The sequence below is a fragment of the Bolinopsis microptera genome, chromosome 9 (genome assembly GCF_026151205.1).
Source record: "Bolinopsis microptera isolate Bmic1 chromosome 9, MBARI_Bmic_1.0, whole genome shotgun sequence".
Taxonomy (NCBI): Eukaryota; Metazoa; Ctenophora; class Tentaculata; order Lobata; family Bolinopsidae; genus Bolinopsis; species Bolinopsis microptera.
The window spans coordinates 7,108,326-7,136,299 of NC_087080.1; the positions used below are offsets into that span (position 1 = coordinate 7,108,326).

The 27,974-nt window shown below is 38.7% G+C and overlaps 5 protein-coding genes across 9 annotated transcripts in view; 3 read left to right on the forward strand and 2 right to left on the reverse strand.

Moving 5' to 3' along the window:
• Positions 1-56: 56 nt before the first annotated feature.
• On the reverse strand, positions 57-27,972 carry LOC134820595 (uncharacterized). 2 transcript variants are annotated; one of them, XM_063831078.1, is made up of 19 exons: positions 27,570-27,972; positions 27,207-27,339; positions 26,907-27,002; positions 26,552-26,732; positions 25,838-25,961; positions 25,684-25,726; positions 25,352-25,469; positions 18,620-18,707; positions 18,159-18,250; positions 17,775-17,846; positions 16,773-16,858; positions 9,659-9,854; positions 6,030-6,136; positions 2,236-2,339; positions 1,899-2,027; positions 1,651-1,755; positions 1,430-1,509; positions 1,261-1,316; positions 57-323 (listed from the first exon to the last, which is right to left on the reverse strand). In XM_063831078.1, exons 1-19 carry the CDS (start codon positions 27,954-27,956, stop codon positions 217-219), a joined length of 2,304 nt encoding a protein of 767 aa, XP_063687148.1. In that variant the 5' UTR covers positions 27,957-27,972; the 3' UTR covers positions 57-216. The 2 variants fall into 2 exon arrangements, with proteins under 2 accessions (XP_063687148.1, XP_063687149.1); XM_063831079.1 differs by lacking the exon at positions 17,775-17,846.
• LOC134820600 (sodium-dependent phosphate transport protein 3-like) lies at positions 2,532-4,227 on the reverse strand. The gene has a single exon (XM_063831092.1). The coding sequence runs from the start codon at positions 4,215-4,217 to the stop codon at positions 2,790-2,792; it is 1,428 nt and encodes a 475-aa protein (XP_063687162.1). The 5' UTR covers positions 4,218-4,227; the 3' UTR covers positions 2,532-2,789.
• Positions 6,723-17,489, forward strand: LOC134820607 (potassium channel subfamily K member 16-like). Of its 4 annotated transcripts, none has more exons than XM_063831100.1 (4): positions 6,723-6,826; positions 14,601-14,800; positions 14,999-15,096; positions 15,435-16,051. In XM_063831100.1, exons 1-4 carry the CDS (start codon positions 6,811-6,813, stop codon positions 15,979-15,981), a joined length of 861 nt encoding a protein of 286 aa, XP_063687170.1. In that variant the 5' UTR covers positions 6,723-6,810; the 3' UTR covers positions 15,982-16,051. The 4 variants fall into 4 exon arrangements, with proteins under 4 accessions (XP_063687170.1, XP_063687169.1, XP_063687173.1 ...); XM_063831099.1 differs by lacking the exon at positions 6,723-6,826 and adding an exon at positions 7,160-7,336 and having other exon boundaries at positions 15,435-17,489; XM_063831103.1 differs by lacking the exon at positions 6,723-6,826 and adding an exon at positions 9,104-9,150.
• The window catches only part of LOC134820604 (uncharacterized), a 46,424-nt gene continuing 32,651 nt past the window's right edge, over positions 14,202-27,974 (forward strand). Inside the window, exon 1 of the mRNA XM_063831097.1 lies at positions 14,202-14,226. The gene's annotated coding sequence lies outside the window, so the exon portion shown is untranslated. The remainder of the gene's footprint in view (positions 14,227-27,974) is intronic.
• LOC134820603 (uncharacterized) lies at positions 20,394-24,952 on the forward strand. The gene is made up of 6 exons (XM_063831096.1): positions 20,394-21,395; positions 21,688-22,636; positions 22,839-23,088; positions 23,240-23,611; positions 24,413-24,546; positions 24,739-24,952. Exons 2-6 carry the CDS (start codon positions 22,417-22,419, stop codon positions 24,870-24,872), a joined length of 1,110 nt encoding a protein of 369 aa, XP_063687166.1. The 5' UTR covers positions 20,394-21,395; positions 21,688-22,416; the 3' UTR covers positions 24,873-24,952.

The window sequence follows — 27,974 nt, forward strand, 5'->3', positions numbered from 1 at the left end:
AACTTAACAACTCGCCACTTCATCTGCCCGGTATATAATAATCAATAATACGCATAAACAATCAATTTTTCTGAATTTCAAAATCTCAGTCTGCGAACTTGAATCCTGATTCTTGAGTCCTCATGCACGACATATTAAGTCACTACAACTCCGATTTCAGCTCTAAGCTATAGGAGAACGTAACTGCATGATATGAAAAGCGTGAGAGTTGGGTTTTCATACAGCCAGAGTCACTCTGTTGCTACTCTCAGCAGCACTTTTTGATGGAGATGTACCATTTCTACTCTCCAGGGTTTCTAAAGTTTTTTCTAACCGAACGTCTTCTGAAATAAGGATATTGTTACCAGGTTTAATGGTGGAACAATCAACAAACACATAGTGATCAACCGTATTGAGACGCATTGGGATGTCATGACCAAATATGATGATGAAAATCTTAAAACAAGTGGGTACAATGAGCATTTTATTAACTATAAAAAGTAGAGATCAAAAACTTTAATTTCTAACAGACTAATTTTCAATACCAACCATGACCAAATAACAGAAAGAAAAGGATGAGAAATGAGAATTCAAGTCGTGCCTTATCGCAGTGTTATAATACACAAATAACAAATTAGTTTGTGTCTGCGACAAAGTCATAAAACGGATAAGCAGAAGGACATACTTAATACTAATAATGAGGGCCATTTCAGGGTACAATACTATGTACCTCCTCATACCCTACATAATATAGTAAATGGTGATATGCATCAAGATCAACCATCAGGCATGGGATGGTCATGACTCATGCTCCAATTCACAAACGATGTTATACCTATACCTTAGTCGGTAATATTATGGGGGGAGGGGGGAATTATGGGTGTTACAAATATGGACTGTTATAAATATGGTTCTTTGGCCCAAAAAGGACCAAATTAGACCCCCCATGATAATATTACCGACTAAGGTATTCCTCGAGACGATATAATTGATATAATACGCGCGCATAATTCTGTCGTACTAAAAACGCACTATGAAAAGTTGTGATTCAAAAGTTAATTGCGCGCCTTACATAAAAAGTTTCAGTAGACCCTTTTCAGTCCCTGTGGCTCATATGGATTTACATTTTCATTTTTAAATTCTTTGAAAATATCTGCTTCTTAAAAAATTGGCAACTTATCTCGTTCAAATTGTTTGAAAACCACTGCTCATGCTTCTGGCTTCGAACTACAATGTCCACGTTTGAAGGTTGGGTTGTACTACAAAATATAGAAGACTTACTTTGGGTAAGATGGTGCGCTGAATTGATGCAACTATTCAGTATTCGCAAATTGTCGCTGAAATAGAAAACTGTAGTGCGTCTGGTAAATTAAAAATGTATTTATTACTCTGGATTCTACAGTTAAAGTTCACAACAAAATTTGATTTTCTGTGTTATTTAATTACTTACTTAATTTCTTTTCTCGTTTCAACCAAATCTTTGTTATACTGGGTTAACTGCGGTTGTTCCAGTGGCTTTGCTGTGAGTTTCTGAAACAAAAAAACAATTTAAGTATCCAACGAGTAATTGTGATAAAGCTAAATAATTCTGGTAGTCTACTCACTGTCAATAATTGAGTTTTTAGATGAGCTACCGAAACAAGGAAATGAGGAACTAACAAAAATATTAACCTTTGTTCGAGAGCCGACGCAACATTTGAAGGTGTATCTCTTGTAATTGAAGACTAGAGTCTGTTGGTCCAAACTAACACATCTCATCGAAAAGTAAGGCGATATCTGAAGAAGATAAGAAACTTATTTAATTGTTCGTTTTAAATATAAAGCTAAAACGTTGGCAAAGAAATGTCAAAAAGATAAATTTTACTCCAATAACGATAAAATGTTATTATCACGGATATGAAATAAGAAGAAGTAAGCACCTGGAAGTAGACAGGCTGGAAGGGAGGCGCGTGCACGTGCGGTGCAAACGCGTCCCACTCCCAGTGCTTGGTGCGCATCTCCCGCTTGTTGAACAGGTTTCCTTCGACTGGTGAGCATTGGTAATGAATCTGAAATATTTCAGTGAGCTTGTAATCACTTAATGTGTTATCATTGTGAACTAACATACAGTTTTTATGGATGAAAAATATCTCAAAATAAAATCCACTAAGTATGATCGAACCGCACCACCCAAAAACCCCAAGATAAACAAAAGGTAAAAGTTGATAAAAAAGTGTTGGCTAAACTCGGGATAAGCCGTTTATAAAATGAACATACCGTCCCATTCGAGTGGAATACAGCTATACGACCAAGCTGGGAACACACGGCAAGAAGTTTCACATCAGAGTCACTATCATTTAACACATAATAACAGTAGATACCTGTAATATTGAGTGATAGCGATGTTTGGAAAGTTGGAAAGTTAGAATGTTTTGGTCTTAACGGGGATTTACAATTTTGGAGCCTCACGATTTATCCAAACTTACGGATGAGCTATCCTATCGAACACGAAATCTAACCTCTTTTTAAATTACGAGTCAGTAAAAGAATAGAAACAACGTAAGTTTAATATCTATTGAATAATGAATAACCAATTTAAGTTATCAGAATCATTTTTTAATACTGTGACGAACGATCATAATAATATTATGTTACCATTAACTTCATTGTGACTCGGTAAAATCTATGTAAAGTACTAAGTAAGAGTGAGTCTTGTGTGTTCCAACAGACAAATTGTTATTTGTCCCATCTAAATCTTTTCTCCTTTTTCTCTTTTCTCTTACTTCTCTTATTTCTCTTATTTCTCTCATCAAATCGACACAACCTATTGTTCAGCAACATCCTGCAGCAACATTTTTAATAACAATGCCGTTTTCCGTCTCTTTGACTTTATCCTCCTCCTCCTTACTCTCAAAACAGAGAGAAGGATGTTTCCTCCACTCGCTCCTCCGCCACGCAACAGCGACAAACACACTCGCCACCGCCACCGTCGCCACCCCACTATTCAGCAACAGGAAGTTCCTCCATCTCCTCCCCCTTACTTCCCAGTAGTCTGGCCTGGTTTCGTCCACACTGGTAAACGCTGCACTCACAAGAGGAGCGATGAAGCCAGCAGTTTGACCAACTCCGTTGTGGACCCCAACTACCACTTTGCTGTGAGCTGGATCCAGCTCGAAGCTGACGGTCATGAGCCCTCCTGAGTACACAGTAGCTTCCATTACATTATGCAAGACTAACAGCGCGATGCAACCTTCTATACTCTTGATAAAAGGAATCACTGCAAAACATGCTCCACGTATAATCATGGGGACGGTTAAAATGAAAATCCTGCTTTTAAACCAGGACATTCTCTGATCAACGCAAGGAAGGATGGAACCCCAAATAAATGCAGAGAATGCAAGTGAGAGACACATTGCAAGTGAGTAGAACGCCAAAAACTCAGTATCTTTACCGAACATTTCGTTAAGGTAGAAAGGCAGCATGGTTAAGACCGAATAGTAAAGAAAATTCCGGCAAATCTGATAAATAGAGAAACAATAAAGGAACCTTCGCTGGAACAGAGATTTGAGAGATATCGTGGTTTTGTTAGCTGGTTCAAGGTCCTCTCTCTGCTTCTTCTCTACAAACATTCCCCGCTCTTTGGACGACATGAACCTCGCATCCACTGGGTCATCAGGAACTAAAGCACACTGAATTAAGAATACTACAAGGAAAACACCTCCACTCAGATAATAAGCATATACCCATCCCACTGATTCGGCCAGGAGCCCAGCGATAAAAGGACCAGCACCAGTTCCAAAGTAGTTCATCATTCCACAAAATGATATCACAAACTTTCCCTCGTTATTGAGCCCCCATTTACGTGCACACTCGAAATTCATCGTTATGAACAGCCCAGACACAAAGCCCCGGCACCCCTGAACAACTATAGCTAACACCGGGGAGAAGGATATCATAATGGGCGTGGTTAACTGAATCACAGCGCAGACGAACAAAGCAAGCCTGACACAAGTGTTAAAACCAGCTCTCGCCGCCAGATACGTGGACAACATCTGTAGACAGTATCCGTAGTAGAACACTCCCAGGAAGTTAGCCTGGAGTTGGTCAGACCAGCAGAAGTCACCGTGGTCCAGGGGGTCGGAACAGTTCTTCTTTACCATGCCCCCGATCATAGCAAGGGGAGGGATTGCACGAGATGCACTGTCGTGGAATATAAAAAAAGTACTGAGGAAGAAACTGATGTATCTGTAGGGGATCATATTGGGAACTGAAACTTGAATTCAGAGGGTAGAACTGCTGTTTAAATCAACAAAGTGGAGATATTGTATATGACAAGAAAACAATGACTTATGAATAAGCTCTCGTGATAGGACACGTAAATAATTGACTATCATAAAGTAGATTGACTGGACCTTATTGCAGTGGTCGATCCTATAAAGTCACTTGACTCAGTTTGAGTTACCTTACTCTTTTACTACAGGAATATAATATGGTTGTATTATATAATTAAAGGCGCCTAAAATGGAGGTATATGAAATTGAGGCCTTATAAAACTGAACGTCGTGAAACTGAACGTCATAAAACTAAGGGACACGACATGAAATTAAAGTTGACCTTAATTATATGAAATTATCTGCATCAGGTTGGCGATCTGAGTTATCATTTAAAAACCTCCTTCAGTATCAGTCATACCGATAAGATCGTGTGTGAATCGTTTTAAAATAGAACTAATGATAACTTGCTTGCAAGAACTAAGAACTATACAAGTATGAAATCGCCCAGAACTTCAAAGTCAACGCTTACAAAACAGAGACAAGTATGTTATTTACTTAACATCACGTACCGGAAGGATGGCAATGTATCATAAGTTAAATGTACGTTCAGAACAAAATATGAAGAAGTGGAGAATGTTCCACCTAATTGTTGAAACATAGACCGTACACATCGTACGACTTTGTTGGCGAAGGGCCAGTGGCGGAAGTAATCGAAAGCTTATATCGATCAAATTATTAAGTATAGCAAATTATTCGTAAATATTTTATCCAGGACAAATGATGACAGAGCAACAGATGTTTGTAAAACTATTGAGAAATCGGTAAGAATAACAATCAGCAGTCACGACATGGAAAAATTCCGAATTCCAGGCGATCCTTCTAAGTACAGACCATCAAGTTAGGATAAGATGATCGAGTAGAACGTTTTTCAACGTGCGGTACAAAAACTGGTTATTTTGATGGACTGAAGAATACCCAAGTTTCTTTGTTTGTCTAGAAAGCATTGTTTGTTCAGAAAGCATTCACCGCCAGAATATCAGGAATGCGCGATCTCCACTACTGGGATCGCCGGGTCTATCTATCTCTGATGTCTCTTCAACGAAGGCGGGAGCGATTCATCATTCTCCATATGTCAATTGTCAATGATCTGAACGTTCTATTTGTTTCACGCCCAAGGCTTGGAAACCTTGCAGTAATTCCATCAAAACGTAGAACCAGTTCAACAGCAAACCTCACCTTGTTTGACAACTCATTTGCAGTTCCTGGACCTAAATTGTGGAATGCAATCCCCTACCATCTGAATGTCATTCAAGATCTAGAGCACTTCAAAGATAAGCTCACAAAGTTCATGTTGTCTCCCTGATAAACCGCTGATCATGGGATATACTCCTCCAAATACGAACTCTCTGCTGTGCTGGCGCAACGAGCGAGATTTTACTTCGCTATGGGGTGGTCAGAAGATGTGATGGCCCCGTCAAGTTTTGACGAATCTCAATATAGGTCACATAGGTAGCTTGTAGGTAGGTCTACAACTCACATAACTTTCCTTTCTTATTTGCACTAATTATTCATTTTGTTTTTAAAATCATTTCATTGTAATATTTAGGAAATTGGGCTATGCTTACTGATGTATGTGATTGATATGGGAGAGGCCGGAAAGAAAAAGACATTCCCAATAATTAATTAAGTTATCTTACCAACGAGTCGTTCAATATTTATAACTAGTTTATAACAAAGTCTGCATGCTGCACTACCGGTTTTTTGCCCATTATAAGACTTACCCAGTATAAGACTTACCCGGTTGCTCGAGAGAGATGACGATCGCTGGCGCCCCACTGGGGTAGTAACACGTTCCGGTGCCGTCAGGGAGCAGAGTGAGAAATACTGTACCGTTACGATAATATCTGAAATATTTACTGGTTGATAAGTGCAGGGAGCAGAGTGAGAAATACTGTACCGTTGCGATAATATCTGAAATATTGACTGGTTGATAAGTGCTGAAATGTTAACTGCTTGATAAGTAGTCTAGTGGATTCGTATAATGTTATTGAGTCTCAGGATTTGATGTTTTTCTGAATAGACTCAGTGAAGACAGATTCTAAGGGAAATAAGAAGCTAAACAACATATCGAAATTTCTACGTCATACTCATATTCTCGATAAATGTTATAGAGATTGGCTGATTTGTGGTGCTGTAATTAGTTTAATTGATAAGTGCTGAAATGTTAACTGGTTGATAAGTGCTGAAATGTCGGCTGACTGATAATATTGAAATACTAATTTGTTGATAAATCTGAAAGAGTGAAATGCTGACAGGTTGATTGAGGCTGACTGTGAGATGCTGACTGTGAGTGCAACTTATTGATAACATTCGATAATTTGATTGGTTAATAAATCTGAAATGTTGACAAGATCTGTCATCTGTTCATTGACGTTGGTTGGCATGAAAAAAATGACCGTTGATCTGGCATAATTCAAACATAGATAGTATTAGCTCCTTTACTTATTTAGTGAGTTTTCCAGCGCTTTTAGTTGCACCCGGTCACAGCACCTAGTCTTTTGGGGTGAGGAGAAAGAAGATGTCCGACAAGAAACGTAAGTATACAAGATGCAACTCTAGCTCCGGGATCATCATCTAATCGTACTCAGTAATAATTTATACTGATCATGTCAAAATGTTGATAATTGCTGTGATATTATATCTTGATAGCTGATACAGTTTATTAACTTAAAGTAATAAGTATATTTCGTGATCTTATAAGGATCAACTAAGTAAGTCTTTAACAAGGACTCCTGGTTATCAGAGCGATAATTAGTAGACACGTGACCAACTCAAGCCTATCCCAACCTTTAACTTTAACCCTTAAACCCTTACCTTATAGGCTGATAATATTTAAAATACTGATTGATAATGATAATTTCAGTTCAGTAATTATACTTTTCAATACGTTGTTGCTCGCTTATCTGTTAACTATCACTACGTTGATAAGACGTGCTTGTTTTACCGGTGGCGTGGTTTTGTGATGTATAAATCGGACAAATACAAGGCTTATAAGCTTGATGAAGTGAGAGATGATGGAGCTGAATGGATCCGGAGAACTCTTGGTAAACCCCCTTACAATAACTCAGTATTTTATAAAGGTCCACTATTAGCAATAAACCGATATAGTGTCGCAGCAACTTCTTTGCCGAGTCTCTTCAACAAAAGCAAAGGTGCATAAAAAACATGCTTATTGATCAGCAAAACGAGGGCATTGCAGACGAATGGCCTAACTTCATGTTATACAATATAACGGGACTAAGGAAATCAAAGCGCAACATTTTACAACATTTTGAAATAGCTAGCTAGCTGTAGCTATGGGCCTGTTTCCACTCTTACAACTCAGAATGTACATTAACATGATAATTTCAACTTTAGAATCCTAAAGGCAATTATAACCGTGCTCAGCTTTGCTCCATTTTAATAGTTTTTTAGTAGTTTCAACAATATCTAATCTCGTGTGAGTTTTTTTACTTTGAAAGTTTGAATAGATAAAACTTATTATATATATTTTTGAGTAAACATTGGCTGGTACTTCGGGCCGGTCCCCAACTAAATCTCACGCCCATAACGCTGAGAAAATGATAGCTAACATAACTTACACAGATTGCGTGCTTGGCACGCTGGCAACAGTTTATCAATGCGAGCACTCTTTGCGCTCCACATGGCAAGTATCTGGAATAATTCTGGATCAATGATAGCATATACTGCTACTAGAGTAATAGGAATACAATCTACCATTAACCTTTTCTCAGATTCTCATGCTTCACTCAAAGCGCTTAACAGCACTAGCATTAGCTCCAGACTAGTGCTGGACATCGCTGACCAACTTAACACACTAGGTACCTCTCACCGAGTAGAACCTAGAGAGAAATTCCTCTGGAACTGTTTCTCAACAAATTCAAATACATGAATCTTAATATTTCCGGAACTCACATCAGATGGCTAACATGGCTACTGTCAGGTCACAGCCCACTAGCTTACTTTCAGATTGGGGCAAACAATGTCAACTTTGAGACGCAAGACTGCGAAAATTGCCCAGGGGAAGCAAAAACTTCACAGCACTTCCTCTGTGAAAGCATCCAGCTGATGACTCTCAGATTGAGGATATTTGGTAAACATCTTCTAACAATGGAGGAAATTATCAACAGTAAACTCAACCACCTCATCAAATTTGAGGAACAGTCAAAAAGACTAGAAAGGGAAGATCTCTTTGGGTAACCTCCTAGGAGTTCACATCAGGAACTACTCTAAAACCCAACCCATCCAGGCCTACATCCCATAGAAACACCAATATCAGGAGATGACCTTGCTCGGAAGTCCCTTGTCTGCCCGCTAAAGTATTACAACGGAAGTAGGTTTGCTCTTAGCCAAGTACTACCTGGCAGGTAGTGACAGCTTTAAGACTCCAGAGGTCTGTTGCGTTGGTATTTATTTGTTTATGATTTCGTATATAGCATGTAGCTAGCAGGAGTTCCATTCTGTGGGCACGGTGATAAGGCTTCCCTATTAAAGTAGGAGGCCAGAAACCGTTGACCAGAACAGAGAGAGAGAGAGAGAGAGAGAGAGAGAGAGAGAGAGAGAGAGAGAGAGGTTTAGTTCTTTTACTATAATATTATTTGTATATTATATATACCGTCTAGACAACGATTAAACATATTCGAAATTTTGGTTGATGAATCTGAAATGTTGACAAAATCTGTCATCTGAAACATCAACATTTAATTCGTTGTCATGAAAAATTCAAACATAGTAGCTTATTTACTTATTTAAGTTGTTTACCTATTTTAGTTGTCCAGCGCTTTAAGTTGCACTCAGTACACTAGTCACATCACCTAGTCTTTTGGGGTGAGGAGAAAGAAGATGTCCGACAAGAAACGTAAGTTTACAAGATGCAACTCTGGGATCACCATGTAATCGTGCTTGAATAATTTATACTGATCATGTCAAAATGTTGATAATTGCTACATATTATAATATCTTGATAGCTGATACTGTTTATCAATAAGTATATTTCGTGATCTCATAAGGATCAACTAAGTAAGTCTTTAACAAGGATTCCTGGTTATCAGAGCGATAATTAGAAGACACGTGACCAACTCAAGCCTATCCCAACCTTTAACTTTAACCCTTAACCCTTACCCTATAAGCATTTAATCATCAATTAGCTTTGGTTGATTATGTATTTCTGACGTTTTCTCCATTGTCCTATGAATTTGTATCGGTGCACTGTGCAATTATCATTTGTGAGTTAAATGTCACGATTTATGTTTCCGGTCACGTTTGTTCATCTTCCCAATCCCTTCTCTTCGTTAACAAAACAACAGCTTGCCAGATTTTATCTTATTTCACCCTTATTTGGGCATGTTAGTACCCACGTGACCTACCTGTGAAACTCTGTGGTATTCTGTTGCCAGGGTACATTGAGCCCAGGTAGAGGGTGCATCTGGGTATCGTCCACAGTATCGTACAGCACAGGTTGGGGTGACTCTGGAGGGGGCTGGTAGTTGGTTACCGTCCATCCGTCCTCCATACACTTCCGGGAACTAAGTGCAAAGTTTATTGTCTTCATCTGCCGAGCATCTGAAATTAGTTAATTTTAAGAAATTAGTTGAATAATTAGTTAAGCGATCTTGTGCGTTGCAAGTGTTTTTTTGACGCCCTCGAATGCGGTTTTGGAAGGCCGGAACAAGTACTGAGCACGTGCAAAAGTAAACTGCACGTGCATATATGCACATAAACCACAGCTTGCCGTCACTACGCTGGAATGCAGTTTTCGGGCCAACGATCAAATTAGGTTCTGTTTAACTTTTTAACAATTATTATATTGAATAACCACAATCATCGATTACAGTTAATATATAAATTTCAAATCTCAGGGCTAAACGTTCATCAAAATACGAAGTTCGATAAATCTTCGTTAAATGTTTATTGCGGTTTACATATAAGAGATGAGCTAATTATCATCGTAAATGGGACAACCACATATTAGTATTATACACAAGAAAAAAGTAAGCGAGTAATCGGTTAAATTGGTCAATACCTAATACAGTGACCATTATTTAGCAGCCATTACCGGCCAAACTAAGCCGGAACATGCACTGAACAAGTGCAAAAGATCTGATAAACTGCACGTGCATATGCGCACAAAGCACAGTTTGACATCACTACGCTGCTAGCTTCTTAGGAAGATGTTGCTAAATGTCTGGTTAGAATTTTTGGCACTCCGAAACGTGTAGCGTGCAACAATGTTCATTATTCTTGTCCCACCTTCACTGCTACCTAATTTCTTGGTATATGGGGTCAACTGAATGCTTATATAATACTTTATTATATTTGACTAGATAAATTTGCATAGATATATTTTACTTTGCGTAGTAGAGATAATCAGATGGACCAAGATGCATGCACAATTGCATGCATGTCAAGAGACTTTTAATATCACAAAATGTGCAAAAATGTGTATTTTTAAATATTTTGGAATAGATTTTTCTGACGGTCGTGATATTCTGGAACAAGATTGAGAGTGTTCTTTAAAATATTTATTTATTGGTTAATTGGATAATTAATTGGTAGATTGGATTACCGAGGTAGTGGTCGGTAGAAACAATTGACAACATTGCCAATTTCGATCTATACCAATTACAAATGATAGATATTGTCAAGCGGCTTTATAAATTTCATCAACAGTGATTAGACATGAAATAATCTAATTGGATATAAAATTGGGTGTACATGATGTACTAGTGAAATGCAAAAAGCAATGATTTCCCAAAAATAGTTTCCTCCTTCGTTCGATAAGATGAAAATATTCACTAACAGTTCAGTCGATTTTTAACTTCATTTAACTTAATTAATGTTAATACATAATTACTGTTGATACCCATATGTCAACCGTCATATTACATATGAAGTGTCATATTACTTTTGTAGTTCCGCTTAATTGTTATGAAATTTGACCGATTACCATCAAATTATCGTCCATTATATTCGCACCTGCAGCTCTTTTAATTTCCGAGTCCAATAAGCCGGTTACTTGTCCAATAAAACAATTGATATGATAGTGATAATAATTCTCCAACAAATAACCTGCTGCCTGCAAAGTTAATGCTGCCCATTGTTAATTAAATGTTCTACAGTGCGTCGACAGACAGACACGTTATGGTCCATTGTTTTTACGAGAAGAGTACACGAGCGTACTGCAGGTACCTCGCCAGGAAAACACGAGCCTACTGCTGAGATCCATCACAGATACCAGTTAATTGTATTAACCAAAATTATCCAGCCATTGCTTTACTCCAAAGCCCGTCGTTTGTCCCAGCCTTTGTCTAGCTCCTTTATCAAGGCAGAGTCTTATAGTGGCTGTATATGTTATAATGGAGCTATTCGGTCCGACAAATAAAAGGCTGCTCCAGGACAAAAGCTTTGATTATTTAGTTAGTTTTCCAGCGCTTTTAGTTGCACCACGTTCTCCAGTCACATCACCTAGTCTTTTGGGGGTGAGGAGGAAAAAGATGTCCGACAAGAAACGTAAGTTTACAGAATGCAACTCCGGGGACCGGGATCACCATCGCTTCGTACTAAAGATTTTCGCCAAGGCGAAAATACAAATTTATTTCGAATCGATTTAATCCCTTTACTTTTTGTTAATCGATAGAATAGGTTATAAGATACCTCTTTGGAAATTCTTTTCACGGTTGTTTTAACCCGTCTAACCCTATAGTGGTGTCAAGACTCAAGAGACTAAAATAATTATTATCTATTTAATTCGCGTTTTTGACACCACTTGGGGGTCCAAATTTTTGGGCACTAAAATTCTTATTCTTTGGCCAATTTTTATTTTTCATGATTGATTTAAAGACCATTAAAGCATTTTAACCAGTCAAAAAAGTTGTATATCATTTACGGTTTTCGCGGAAAGTCGTGTTAAATTTGATGCTGTGGTGTCAGTAAAATACTGATATCTGGATATTATCCGGTTGGAAGAGACAAGGACAAGTGAAACAAGGAAGTTAGGAGTAAGGGCAAATTTTCGGCGTCAACGCCATCTTCAGGCTCAAATTATTTGTTATATAGTAGTGTTGAAAGTATTAAAGTTTTATGATTCAAGTTTTATGATAAAGTTTTATGATTTGGCAGCATTCTATGTCTACAGGCACAGTGCCGAAGTTCTACAAGACATCAAACATTGCTCCACTTCACAAGAAAGGCAGTCGTGCTATTGCGGGAAACTACAGACCTGTGTCGTTAACTTCTCATGTCATTAAGATCTATGAGCGAGTTCTACGAAAACAGATGGTGGCCCACCTCGAAGAAAACAACCTTCTCAATAGCAAACAGCATGGCTTCCGATCGGGGAAAAGTTGTCTCACTCAGCTGCTTCATCATTTTGATGACATCATCGAGGCGTTATCAAATGGTGACGACATGGACGCTATATACTTGGATTATGCCAAGGCCTTTGATAAAGTAGATCATCAACTTCTTATCAAAAAACTGCAGCTATATGGTTTTCATCCCAAAATCATCATCTGGATCGAGTCATTTCTTACAAATAGAACTCAACAAGTTGTTGTAGATGGTCACATGTCTATCATTGCTCTTATTATGAGTGGTGTCCCCCAAGGAACAGTTTTAGGTCCCATACTGTTTTTAATATTCATTAATGACATTGCTAGCTGCGTGTTGCATTCAACGTTAAGATGTTTCGCTGACGACACAAGAATTTGCAGATCCATCAGTGATTCACATAATGTTACTGAGCTTCAGTCTGATCTTGACAAAGTCACTGAGTGGTCATCAAGAAACAACATGGCACTACATGAGGATAAGTTTGAGTACATATGCCATCTTGCCAACAAACGTAATCCTCTCTATGAGCTTCCTTTTGTCCATGAACAGTTCCAATACAGAACATCAACTGGTACTATACTCAGTCCTGTGGATCAGCTCCGTGATCTCGGTATAACAGTATCCAGTGATACGTCCTGGACATCACACATACGATCTAGTTGTGATAAAGCGAGGAAGATGGCAGCATGGGTATTCAGTGTCTTCCACTCTCGCAATACTGGTGTTATGTTAACACTATACAAGTCACTAGTCCGTAGCCACTTAGAGTATTGCTCTCCTCTGTGGAATCCGGCGAAAGTGTATGAAATTCAGGAGCTTGAAAGTGTACAAAGAACTTTCACTTCAAAGATCCATGGTTTACAGCATCTCCATTATTGGGATCGCCTAAAAACCCTGTCCCTCATGTCACTTCAGAGGCGCAGAGAACGTTACATTGTCATGCACATGTGGAAAATCCTACATGGTTTCACATCCAACGACCTTGAAGTACAGTTCACAGTAAATCCACGATTGGGTACCCTTGCTAAGGTTCCAGCTGTCCGTACAAAAAGCTCAGCTGCTCACCAGACTCTATATGAAACATCATTTGGTGTAATGGGTCCCAGACTCTGGAACTGTATACCTTCGCACATACGTGCAGTCTCCAAACATGATGGCTTCAAGCATCATATGACGGCATTCATGCTTTCCTTGCCGGATAAACCGCCAATCCGGGGCTTCACATCACCGAACTCCAATTCTATACTGGACTGGCGTAACGATCGAGAGGCATCTTCTCTCTGGGGTGGTCAGCAACTCTGATGGCCTGTCGAGTTTCGACGAAGCAGATCAAAGGTATCAAAGGTAAGGTAATACTTTCAACACTACTATATAACAAATAATTTGAGCCTGAAGATGGCGTTGACGCCGAAAATTTGCCCTTACTCCTAACTTCCTTGTTTCACTTGTCCTTGTCTCTTCCAACCGGATAATATCCAGATATCAGTATTTCAATCATGAGACTAATAAACAGCGAACTACTCCGTTATTTGATATGTCAGTAAAATTGAAAGTATTAAAGTTTTAATACTTTCAACACTACTATATAACAAATAATTTGAGCCTGAAGATGGCGTTGACGCCGAAAATTTGCCCTTACTCCTAACTTCCTTGTTTCACTTGTCCTTGTCTCTTCCAACCGGATAATATCCAGATATCAGTATTTCAATCATGAGACTAATAAACAGCGAACTACTCCGTTATTTGATATGTCAGTAAAATGGTTCGGATATATAAACATATATATCGTGTCGCTTTATATATAGTAAGATATAGTAAGATTGAGCGACCCATCCAGAGGTTGAAGGCGAATATTTGTGTTTGCTAAGAACTGAACCGTGAAATAATTGACAATTGTACCATATTATGCTATTGAATTATTTCAAACAAATCGCTCCTTGAATGAAGTGAGTGGTCCTAAACCCAGTAATATTTCAGTAGTATTTGGTAAATGGAAGTACTCTCTCCTACTTCTCGTAGTTAACATTGTCTACATCTACCTTGGTTCTCTGGTATTCATCTACATTGAGGCAGCAGAGTGGGAAAAAGAGGACATATATCACAAGGAGTATCTGAACCATTTGAAGACCCATATGAAAAAACCTGATGAAGTCCTGCCAAAGCTTCTTGAATTGCAGGTTAGACTTTATAGTTTATTAATTTTAATGCTTTTCAAACAAAGTTACAACGAATTCTTCATGTAGTGCATCCTGGGTTATATTAAAATGCACTGTTACAGTCTGTACTATAGCTTGCTTGACGTAACTATCTGCCGTTTTTATCAAGTTACGGGTCTTAGTTTGGAAATTATAAATCTTAATGAACTTTTCACCCAGAAAGAGATGTGTGTGAAAGATAACAATCTCAGCGAAGAAGAAAAATGGACTTTTACAGGATCGTTTACGTTCTGTCTTTCTATTCTCTCTACCATAGGGTACGGTAATTTTATTTCTAAATTCAGCTCAATCTCCAGATACCATTAGGAGACAATCAACCATATATTATATAACACTGTATAATGAATTTCAAAAGATTATCGCCAATCACTTCGTTTAGTTTCCACATGTACGGGTTGGCCCAGAATTGAATATTTACCGTCGAAAATTCAGCGTAATTAACATTACGCTGTAAATACTGCTTAAAACTACAGTATCACGTGATGTTTCCACAAATCTCACATGAAGCCAATACTGGGCCTACATACTTATTATCCATATCGTTCTGAATCAATAGACTCCAATTTGTACAATCAAACACCTTACATTCCCACAGGTATGGGGTGATGTCGCCGCATGATACTCTCTCCCGAGGGGTGACCATGCTCTACGCTCTGTTCGGTCTACCCATCTACGCAGTCTACCTTAATCAGGCGATGAAGGCACTCACTAAGTTCACCTCTGCATTGTCACGCCTGGGGCTCTGGTTTTGCAGAAAAAGGAAGGAGGAGGAGGAGGAGAATGATGAGGAGAAGGAGGCGGGAGATGTATCAGATCATAAAACTTTGAACTGTGCACAATGGGAGGATACAACAGAGTCAATGAACATAAACAAGGGGAGCAAAGATGAAATGCAGCATGACAGCGAGTACAGGAAACTTTCCTCAGAAGACTGTCTTGATCATTCCCCACACTTAGGCGAAACCCACAGCCACGAGGACCAGAATACTTTAACAGACTCCCTAGAGAGATTGAGAAATCCCGTCTATGCCGCAGAAACTACGGTGGAAACTTTATTAAGCAGCGGCAGTGGAAATTCGATCGAAAAGTTGTCCGATGTGATGCCAAGTTTGATGGCGTCAGAGGAAGATGGTCGAAACTGAACCAATTTCTGTGAACACTTCAACTTGTTCCTTCTACTTACTCAATCTGCTCATTACTTTCCTCCTCCTCATCTCATATTTCTGCATATTGCTTATCTGGTGCCCAGTAGATTATGAAAATGAGACCTTGATGGATGAAATATACTGGCTTATGATGAGATTTACAACTATCGGATTTGGGGACGAATACCGGGACATCGCGGGGAACCCGGGACTCTTACCAGGGAATGTAAACAATTTGATAGTGTCACTGGTGGTGCTACCTCTGGGTATAGCTATGGCATCTCGTATGTTCTACTTGTATAGAAAGATAGCTGCAGAGAGGATCAGGCGAGCCAAGGATAGTACCGGCAAAGGGATCCGGGTCAAATTCCAGTGCGAATGTATATATACCAAATAGTTAAGCGATCTATAAATCTTGGACCTGTTGACACGTGGCAGTGATTCTGGGTTCGATTGGTCAATTCTGGAAGCTGATTAGTTAATCCCTGTCATGTGATTGGTCAATTCTGGAAGCTGATTAGTTAATCGCAGTCACGTGTCAGGACTATATAATGGTTCACCTCCCAGTCCCCGTCAGTGTACAGATTGATTAATCCGTGGTTTCATAAACCGTCATTTTTATTGATCTATTTTTTGTTAATCCTAGTTCAGAAAATATGTGTTTGTCCCAATAAAGTTGTCGTTTATTTACAGACACATTCGGAAATATTAATCAACTCAATGCATACCAATTAAATTAAACTAATATGACAATTTCTCTATTGATGAACTAATATTAAGTAACTCACAACTGAATAGAGTAGTAGCACCACCCCCTCCTCTAGGAGGAGGTCCTCCCAGAGGCCTGACTTTCTCCAGCTCTCTTTCTCGTACCCTGAGATAAAGACATGTTTCTGGTTTCAACAGGTCGTCAGCAGGGACAAAAGGAAATCGCGGCATGTACGGAATCGCGATTTTTCTCATTATTTGCGACAAATTTAATGTATAGTTTAATATACCGCGAAATGTAATTCGCGGTATCGCGATTTTTGGCCAAAATAATCGCGAAATCCTTTTGTCCCTGGTCGTCAGAGTGGTTTAATTATGTTAAAATTTCTCATGTTCTTCGAAAGTTCATGGTAATGTGAACAATGGTTTGATGAAGACTGAAGAATGATAAAATTTGTTATAGATGAGAAGATGATTTGATATCAGTTTGTGCAGAAGCGACCAACTTAAATGTTACTTGCAAGAAAAACTGTTATCACTTTCCGATCTCCATCAGTAGTCAAGTCTTTAAGTATAACATGAATGCGTGGTCAAACTTTAAAATAATTTGTACAACTTAAGCATGTTACATTCATGGCGAGTTAGCTTCATATGCATATGCCAGAATAACTCGGTAAATTGAAGATAGTAAGAGAAGATCAGCGTAAATAAAAGTTTATCAATTAAGAAGACATGCAAAACTATAAAATAAGGAATTCAGAGTTTTGAGTCAGTAAATAACATCAGAAACTCAGGGTAACGTTAAAGAGCTATTATTCAAACTTCAAAGATAAAAAAGACACAAATCTAAGATTTAGAAGAAAAAGACACACAAAAATTAGATACAGAAATTAGTACACAGATAACAGCGACACACGTAATCAGGTTAATTAAGTAATCATCATTTTCGGATTGAAATATTTCGATTGTTTGAATCCTTTACGTTTTTGTCCAATCCTGGAGCCTTTTAGCATCATGCCAACACAAATAGTGGCGATTGTCATCCAATGTCATTCTACAGTTGCATTGTACCTATAACTTACAGTTGTAGTATCGGTGTAAGCCTTGGTTTAGGCTTAACGGGCTTCTTTGGCTTAGGCTTATCCACTTCAGCACTACAGTATTTAAGATAAATTACGTGTCAAATAAGCTCTTACCATACTTTATAGAATCCTCTGCCTCTCTACTCAGCAACATTTTCAGCTTAGAAAAACTTTTCAGCTAACTAAAAACCATATTATCCTGAGCTTAAACACCACGTGTTATAAACCACGTGTTATGACACCACGTGTTATACACCACGTAAAAATTAATCCACATGTTAAAACCCGAACTATTTCCTTTCTCTCCAAGTGCACGGTAAATGGGTGTTTCACCGTATTTATAAAGTTAATTTTGAAATGAAGGATATTTTGAGGCTCACATACCTCTCATTAGCCCTATCTTTAGCAAGTTTTCTAGCAGCTTTGGAACCGAACGGAGGGTGTGGAGACACATCTATCTTTTTAACTTCCATCGCCTGATAAATTGGAATTATAACGGTATGGGAGGGGGGCGGTTGGTTAGCGAATACCTAGTGCTGAACACAATTATAAAATTATTAGATTTATTACCACAGATATACTAAGTATCAATAAAAAATAATATAGGATCATACCAATATACGGGGAATTTTAACGAGATAGAATAGCAAGCGATGCAAATAATCAATATATAAACTCGCATTCGCCATTCAGTGCATTGTCACGTGGAAATTTAGGCATTAAGTCCCTACCTCTAACCTCAACCCCCTCCCCCGGCCCCCTTAAGTCCTTACCTCAACCCCCCCCCCCCCCCCCGGCCCCCGGCCCCCTCCCCCAGCTCCCCTCACCCCCCCTTAAGTCCTTACCTCGCCCTCTTGATAGAAGGAATCGCGTCGTTCCATCCTGTTCTTGTTGACTAAGTGCCAGTAATAATCTTCACAGCAGTACAGGTACCTAGAGACGTACCAACACTTAATTATTCGGTATTTGGTTTTAAAATTAATTTTGAGCTGCTGGGAAAAGAGCCAAAAAAAGCAAAAAATTTAATTAGTTTTTATTTGTTTCAAGGATTGAGGGATTCACTAAAGTCTTAATCATATTAATTATGACGATAGAAACAACTGCCACGTTACAATAGAGTAATGAAATAAAATAATGTGCTTTTGTACCGCCCATATATATATAGATAGGAACTAACCATGTCAGAGCATTAAATTATAATTAAAGTAATTGTAAACAGTGGTATCCACATCACATCAAACTTTATAGTATTGTAGATAATAATATAATTGTTTCCTTTGTTTTGGCTGATGTTGTGGCGAATGTTAAATTGTTTAGTTCCTGTGTAGTGTACATTACCGGGTTGATATTTGCCACTTGTAGTTCTGGTGTTGTTGATATCTATTATCTATTGAGTATTGATACGTTCAAAGCTAAACTTTAAGCGCTGGTCAGGCTACTTTTGCAGAATGTAATTCTTTTTTAAAGGTTTTGACTGATAGTTCTCATAACTCAAGCACTATAGAATTCCATTCACATAAGAAAATTCAACGTTTTTTTGAGTTAAATTTTGCTCAACACTGTGATAAGTTGTGCCAGAATTCGTTCGGAAATAATGTGATTTTGACGACAATGTAATTTTGACGACATACATTTACTATTCCTTAGACCTTAGTTCTAGTTAGTAGTCGGTACGTGATACGATAAGGCCAGACAAAAGTCCATATTACAGAAGATATAATTTGTCTAATTATCATTCAATTTAAAGCTGTTATAATCACAGCTATTACCACAATAGATCTGGACACTAATATGGCAGTGGACCATATTTGTTTTGGCACGTGACAGTTAGGCTTGCTTTTGATTGGTCAATACTCGAAGCTGATAGATTAATCATTGTCACTCGTCAGAAAACTATGGTACACCTCCTGACCTGCCCACTTGTATCCAGATATATCATCATTAGTATTATAGTTGCCTCATTGTCTTGGTACACGCACAGAATTCCGACACCGCATGGAATACCGCCTTACTCCACAACTTTATTACGCAGTCTTATGTAATGTCTACGCCTTACAGATATAATCAAACTTTTGCACTATTTGCTTTTGCTATATTTTTTTTCTTATAATCACGTGCTGTGTTTCACATGATGCTTCAACCAGAAGTACATGTGAAGTTCATGTAGCAGTGATCAGTGCAAGTGTAGTGTATCTCCAAACATGGACCTAACTTTGCAACTAAGTAGGTTGAAATATTCCGATGAGTAGTTAACCTCTCTTACTAGGAATATTTCCGAATTGAAGCCCAGAACTCGGTATATTACGTGATGTTATACTATACAATTACGTGATGCTCTTCAGTCCGTTTATTTCAAAGTGATGCCCAAAATCTCCTCCTATTTCTGTTAACTATTATATTGCTTTTAATAAGTCTTACGCAACTCAAAGACTTTGCACCTTTCTATAGCATAGGGTTCTCGTTCATTTCGCTTCAAAGTTTCTTGCAAGGTCGCACTATCTGTGTAAAAAAACGATTACTTTTACTTTTATCGAACGTAGTCTTGAAATTAATAAAATTACTAAAACGACAAATTATAGCTTAACTCTGTTTCTTTGCTATTAATCTCCTCTTTGCAGCAGCACAGCCACAAGAAACCAGCCACACGGCTACATTGACTCCGGGCGGACCACTAACATGAACACAACCAATTCTCCAACTCCACCCTACCTGGGATCAGCAACACAGCAGAGCGGTTCACCTGGGCTACATGGCTCATGGCAGTGTTCCTGGCTTCACTTATAGGGGACACCACCATACTAATCGCTTCAATCAAGTACCAGGCCTTCAAACTTCATCCTGTTATCGTGATATTTATACAGCACATTGCAGTCTGTGATCTTATCATGTCGCTGGTGGTCGTGATGACTCAAAGCGTTTCTTTGATAGCTGGTAAATGGGTCTTTGGACCAGGAGTTTGTTATGTGAGACCCTACATCAGTTTCTACTGCACTGCATTAAGCTTGCTACTGATATGTGCTATGACTGTGATTAAACTGATTATCGTGAAGAACCCTCAGAAATCTAAATGTTGGTCGGGAAAACATGCCCACACACTTTGTGCGGTACTATGGACTTTGTCACTTTATGCTCCAGCAACATTCCTTCTGATAGATAGCGGAGATGTTCATTATGATAACAGATTGTACACCTGCTTCTATACCTTCACATCTACTGAGTGGAACTTGCTGAGACCCATTAGTTTGATAATATTCTCCCTAATACCTACCCTCATCACCATCACAGCGTCAGCTCTATTGATAAAACACTTGTTGTTCGCTAGAAAAGTAGCCCGACTCTCACAAAGCCATGCTCCCTGGCAGGGTATCGTTACAGTGGTTCTCACAGCTGCAGTTTACTGCCTGTCTTTCCTGCCTATTTCTGCCTATTTAGTGGTGAAACCCTTAGTGAAGGACGAACTGTCACGTGTTTATATCTCCAGAGTTACAGATACTTTGAAGTATCTTAATGTTGTGGCGAATATCTTCATATACACTCTTACTGTCGGGAGTTTTAGGGCCTTCTTAAGAACAAGAATGCAGATGGCAGCTGTCTTTATTTCGCGTTTCTTCTCTAAAAATGGTGAGGAATCTTATTTATTTCATGGTCCATATTGGACATTACATTTCTTAAATGAGACGATCTGCTCAAATAACATGCAGTTTAATGCAATTCGGTGTTTTAGTAATCATTTCTACATATCATAAAGTATACATATTATGTACTCGCTAAAAATACAGCATGAGCATGTACATAATATGTTGACTGTTGAGAGAGGTACACCATTTTCCACATGGCAAAACTCAGGAATTTTGTTGATAAATAGCTGGTGATCAGTTCCCCTAGACCCCATGTTATTCAGTTTGATTATCAGGACAATCAGACGCAGTATCGCAAACAGAAAACCCCCGAGGATCAGGATGAACTCAGAACACTCACCAAACTGAGTGTTGATTCTCTGCCATGAGCTGACTGTAGCATGACGGCTATCAAGAGCACAGGGACACGATCACAAATTTTATAAAGTAACAAATTTGGATATGATTTGATACGTCATTTAAATTTTAATATTAATCTATTATATCATTGAGTTTCAAAGAAATCTTTTCGGCTTGGAAATTAGTAAATAGATCATTTGTGCGCTCAGGCTTTAAATTTGGCCAACACCATTATTTAAATTTGAGAACATGTACAATCGTAATATAACGTGACTACTTATTCATTAAATTGCATCTAAAGATGTCTCCGTAAGACTAATATAATAAGAGAAATTCTGAAATACAATGATGATAGTTGTAGTCGTAGAACTAAATATGAGTTTTCATGGCATTTGCTCGAAATCTGCTCGAAAAAAGTCACAAGAACAAAAGATATCCAGCTATGAAATCCTCAAATACGGGTCAAATTTGATTATATACAATAAATATGAAGTTTTTGGAAAAATTAAGCCATGCCTAACTTAGTTTGAAGGTGCTAAAAACTCTAATTAGCGCTAAAAACATTAGACGTCCACCACCTGCCAGGTTAACCCGGCTGCACCATCAGAGTATAAATACACCCTACTCCTCAACTAATCCACCACTATTCGACACATCATCTCAACATGAAGGTTCTCATTTTCCTGACTCTAGCTGGCCTCGCCGCTGCTATCGACTACGAGCAAGTACTCCAGTCTCCTGGAGAACTCAAGAATCTGTTCAATGAGTTTAATGTTAAGTTTGGCAAGGCTTTCTCTCCCTCTGAGGGACCCATGAGAATGAGGCTGTTCAGGAACGATCTGAAGCAGATTGTCAGACTCAACAAGGAACACGAGTGGGTCTCAGGTAAACATTTCATATTGTCTTTTTTATCTGTCATTTCAATCGAAAAATTTAACAAAAGTATAGTTATTTAGCAGTTGAAAAAGATTATTTTCTCACTTAAAGCACCATTAAAATAAAATGTAACAACCTTGCAGTTGCAACACCTTTGCACAACAAACAACCTTGTTACAACCTTGTAGCACTAACACCCGTACTTCTCCAGGAATCAACCAGTTCACAGCCATGACAGTTGCTGAGAAAGAACAACACCTCGGATTGAACATCTCCCTCTCTGCCCCCGCCTCGGAGGAGAAACTTGCCCACTGCCCCCACTGCCCTAGAGCTTCTGCCAAGGACTGGAGGAAGGAAGGCAAGGTTGCTGCTGTTAAGAACCAAGGTGGATGTGGATCTTGCTGGGCTTTCTCTGCTGTCGGAGCTGTTGAAACCAACTATGCTATCCAGACAGGAAAAAGGTTTGTTTTAAATACATCATCTAAATCGAGTACAGTTATCTTGAAATAGACCAGAATTTATCTTTGATCTCAACATTTCTGAAATTGACACATTTTCCTGCATTTTAGCATGTCAAGCTTCTAAAAGATCTTGGTAACAGTGATATTCCAGGAAGCAGTTCGCTGAGCAAGAGTACCTAGACTGTACCTACAGCAGCAGCAGAGACGGATGCAAGGGAGGATGGTACCACGAAGCTTGGGCCTACTCTGCTAAGGCCGGACGTCTTGCAACTCTGGCTGCTGCACCCTACAAGGCTAGAGACGGATCTTGCTCTTACGACCGAGTTCACAACGGATTCATGGCTGCCAAAATTACTGGATCCAGAGTAGTATCCAAGGGAGAGGGAAGCATGATCAGTGCTCTGAACTCTGGTGCTGTGTCTGTTGCTTACGAGGTCACTGATGAGTTCTTCAAGTACCAAGAGGGAATCATCCGTGATAACACTTGTAAAAGTTGGGCTAACCATGCTGTCACAGCTGTTGGGTAAGTCCTTATGTCTGTCGAATGGTTGTAGTTCTCATAGAAAACGGTATAAGTTCTAACGAGCTCTTCTCAAACACAAGGATATAACTTGTGAACTCGGCTAGTATATATGAAACATTTGTCATGGAGTTGTAGAGGGAGTTATGTGCCTCGCCGGGCTAAAGTAGTGGATGACCTTGCTGTACGGCAAGTTAAACAAGGATCTGAAACTACTAGGTTCCGTACAGACTCAACTCTGCACCCGTGTCAATATGTTCATTATATGCAAGCCTCTTGATTTATAATCACCGAGTCTAGTAATTGTTTAAGAGAGTTCTCTGGCAGTTACGAAACTCGAGAGACTGTGGGATACTGAAGGGAAAGGAAGCAGTTCTAACGAGCTCTTCTCAAACACAAGGATATAACTTGTGAACTCGGCTAGTATATATGAAACATTTGTCATGGAGTTGTAGAGGGAGTTATGTGCCTCGCCGGGCTAAAGTAGTGGATGACCTTGCTGAACGGCAAGTTAAACAAGGATCTGAAACTACTAGGTTCCGTACAGACTCAACTCTGCACCCGTGTCAATATGTTCATTATATGCAAGCCTCTTGATTTATAAAGATCTAATCTACATTAAGTTTACCAAAGAACCGTACAAAATACCGCCCTGTTATCTTTACTTCCAAAACAAAAGGAGGATCTTATGTACCTGAATATTAAATCCCTTTCAACAAATGCATTTCTTAAATCCATTTCAACAGATCCTTTTCTTAAATCCCTATCAACAAATCCCTGTATTTGACTAGGTCTAATCTTTAGGTACACACACTCGGCAATGATCGTCAAGAACTCTTGGGGTGCCTGGGGAATGAGCGGATATTTCTACACCGCAAGAGGACATCACGGTTGTCAGATCTACAACCACGGAAATGTACCTACCTGGAAATCAACAGGTATGTTGGCAAAAGCCACGTGCTTTTCATGTGATTTATAATGTGTAGTTGACTAACCAAGGCACGTGTCAATTTCATGTGCTCACGAATAATAACCAAATAGTTTACATCGTTTATTTAGCATTTAAGTCAACACGTATTACAATTTTTATTTATTCGTTTATAGATAAAAAATTAAACCCTCGTTTGCAGGCAAGACAGACACTGATGCTGACTACGTCCCTGTTGAAGATGAAGACTGCAAGGGAACTAACGCTGATGGCTGTCCCTGTGGAACAGTGAGGTGCAGCAGCGGAACCTGCAAACACGCTCACATGTGCCACTAAAGAATCTGATAGAAGAAATTCAATGTGCCAATGAATTGTTTGATGTGAAACTTTAAACTTCCCATTATTAAATTTAATAAGCTGTTTGTTTTGTTTATAAATTAATTCATATTCCAAGTAAAGACCCAGGGTTTTATCCGTAGGATCTTAGTTAATAATGATCACCATATTCTGTATGATGTATATGATATCTCTCCCGTTTATCAATCCAATAATACCCAATAATAGCTGTTCACATCACAGTACATATTTGAGCAAAAAGTGTGAATTCATCCAAACGTTTGTCGGGATCTACTAAACAATTTTGACAGTTTGCTATGTTAAAAGTTAATGTGGCTTACTTTTTGGGAATGGCACCGTAGTAGTTAGTTATAGATCAATTTGAAGCGGAGGATAATTCAGCCACTATAATGTCCCTGAGAGTTTGAAATAAAGTCAACGCTAGACTATAATAAATAGTTATTATTGAAATAGTATACCCATCGCAAGGTAGTTTGTCTTCTTCGTTCTCCTCAGGAAGCCCCAGGATTGGAGGAGGAGATTCCACAGAGAACACTGAAGTTCCTCCTAAATTTCCCTTCATCAATCCTGCTTCTCCTGATAACACCAGTCACGTTATAATAATTATATGATAATTGGATGGTAATTGGATGGTAATTAAAAGATAATTGGATGGCAGTTTTGTCGATTTATAGGCCATTATATGAATATCAGATCAGTACTCAAAATTCACATGCTCGCCTGTATATAAAAGTTATGTTACCACGGCAACTATAATCTAATATTCTACACAGCTATTTATGTTTCTTACCTTTCTCTGTGTCTTTAATGTGGTACGGAGGAGAAACTGACGCCTGTAAGGAAACATTACTGAGTTTAGAGTTGTGTGCATCAAAAACGGAGTAATGATGATAGATTAATGAAAAGCTAATTGATGTTTAATTAGCTAATAAATAGTTAATTACCCTGACGGAAGGAGATTCAGTTTCATCGTCACTTCCATCAGAAAGTGGAGGTACAGGAAGGAGCTCCGTGTGACAGAAGGGACACATGTTGCTTCTTTCAATACTTGGGTCTACCATCGGGAACCTGCACAAAATGGGGCTATCTATAGAATGGGGATATTTATAGAATGGGGCTATTTATAGAATGGGCCTATTTATAGACAGCTCAATCTCTGAGATTCACAAAGTATCGGGAGATTAAATTGTGTATTTGTATCGGAGACCTGAACAGTGTGTGTTAGTAACGAGCCCGATTGTGCAATGGAACTTAAGTTTTACTGAATTTTGTTGATGTGAGAATACGTGTGTTACTGCTCTGTATCTAGTTTTAGGGTCAGCTTCATCCAGCAACGTACAAATAGCTAGCATAGTTATAAGTGTTTTTCTGGTGTCACTGTGCCATAATGTGATATGGAAATATGATGTTAGATAAAAGCGTAGCAGCACACCGTAATTTTTCTTCAATGAATAGAAAGTACAGAAAACCAAATGTAGCTGAAAACAAAAAAACTCACTGTTTCACGCGATAAAGAAATTTCCAAATATCTGTGACAAAAATCAAATAGTTTATTATTTACTAACTTACAATACAAGCAACAAATCAAATGCACTTTGTGCAAACCAACCACAATCTTACTATAAATTATAGAAACGAGATAAAAAGAAACCACTAACCGCTCGGAAAGAGGTTTAGGAGCGGGCACGGCTCTCTTTACTCGTGTACTCTCTTTGATGTACTGGAGTATTGTGGGGGGTCCCACCCCCTCCAGCTCTGATATAGCGCTGTAAGTAGATACGGATTCCTGATCCTCGTCACTGGGGTTCAGGTCGGATCGGCTCTCGTCGTTCGTCACAACTAGGGAGTACAGTTAAAATAATAATTGGTTTTAATTGATTTTTAGCAAATATTATTCGTGAGTCAATCTGACACAGTCACTAAATTGTTCAATAGTGATACATATTAGTGACTGTGAAACATCTTTGTAAGAAGCTACACCATGAATTTTACATTTTAATGTTCAGTTCATACCTGACTCCTGACTGACAGCATGTAGTTTACAGTCACTGGTATTAGTCTTGATATCAGAGTCATTGAGTTTCTCTCCGCCCTTCAGCAAAGCTGGAGCTGTGGTGAAGATCAAATAGCATATAAGCATGTGATTTTGTAATGTAGTCAATAAATAAATAAGTCAATAAACTCGTACATGCGTTTATTAATGTTAACTCACAATGACAATCTTTCCACGTTTATCAAAATTCTATAAGGTCAATAAAATCTGACCAGAAGGCCCAATCTCTAAAAATGCTACAACAAAAGTGAGAGGCAAACCGCTGGTTGTTTCAATAACTGGAAGAGGAGGATAAGGTGAGATCTCCTCAGCAAATTGAGCAGGCCGGAAGGAGGAGATGTTACTCCCTGATAGCAATGTGATGTCCGTCTGGCACATTTTCTCCATAGCAGTCTGGTGTAGAGTGAAAAAAGCATAAAATTTATACAATAGGATGACTCAAAAGAGGGGTTACAAAATAAACGGTAATTTTATTTGGTTCAATGATGCATTTTCAATGGTTGCATTAATGATGACAAAAAATCAATTCGGTGGCAGTATATATATTACTCTTGTCAAAACATTTATATAAGGCATTGTCAAATTAACTTGCCTTAGATATCAGTATATAAAATGTAACTTACAATGGGTGAGATGGGAGGTAATATAGTCACACTTCTTGGTAGGTGTGTAATGTGATCAGGGGATGACTTTTTCTCTGGTTGTTTTTCTAGTTGTTCAGGTGTTTTCCTGGCTGTTTCAACTGATTCGACTGTTTCAACTGATTGGACTGTTTCAACTGATTGGACTGTTTCAACTGATTCGACTGGCTCTATGACATGTTCAGTTGACTTGATGTCAATATCAGTAGCTTCTGATGACATTATAACTTGCTCAATGGGGTCAACAGTTTGTTCTAACTTCTCGGCTTCTCCATCGGGCCCACTTGCTTTATCAATAGCTTCATCAACAATATCTAAAATCTCTGAAGCAACCTCATGGTCTTCTCCATCGTTTGACTCAGGATCCATTTAAGAAACTGGCCCTAG

Bases quoted from the DNA above. Each gene is read 5' to 3' on its own strand.
- LOC134820595 (XM_063831078.1), bottom strand. From the start codon at position 27,956: ATGGATCCTGAGTCAAACGATGGAGAAGACCATGAGGTTGCTTCAGAG. The intron at 26,733-26,906 runs GTATGAACTGAA...TGTACTCCCTAG, and splicing joins TGCTGTCAGTCAGGAGTCAG to TTGTGACGAACGACGAGAGC. The intron at 2,340-6,029 runs GTAAGTCTTATA...TCAATATTACAG, and splicing joins CATCTCTCTCGAGCAACCGG to GTATCTACTGTTATTATGTG.
- LOC134820600 (XM_063831092.1), bottom strand. From the start codon at position 4,217: ATGATCCCCTACAGATACATCAGTTTCTTCCTCAGTACTTTTTTTATA.
- LOC134820607 (XM_063831099.1), top strand. From the start codon at position 7,255: ATGTATAAATCGGACAAATACAAGGCTTATAAGCTTGATGAAGTGAGA. The intron at 7,337-14,600 runs GTAAACCCCCTT...GTAATATTTCAG, and splicing joins ATGGATCCGGAGAACTCTTG to TAGTATTTGGTAAATGGAAG. The intron at 15,097-15,434 runs GTACGGTAATTT...ACATTCCCACAG, and splicing joins TCTATTCTCTCTACCATAGG to GTATGGGGTGATGTCGCCGC.
- LOC134820603 (XM_063831096.1), top strand. From the start codon at position 22,417: ATGAAGGTTCTCATTTTCCTGACTCTAGCTGGCCTCGCCGCTGCTATC. The intron at 22,637-22,838 runs GTAAACATTTCA...GTACTTCTCCAG, and splicing joins GGAACACGAGTGGGTCTCAG to GAATCAACCAGTTCACAGCC. The intron at 23,089-23,239 runs GTTTGTTTTAAA...GTGATATTCCAG, and splicing joins GCTATCCAGACAGGAAAAAG to GAAGCAGTTCGCTGAGCAAG.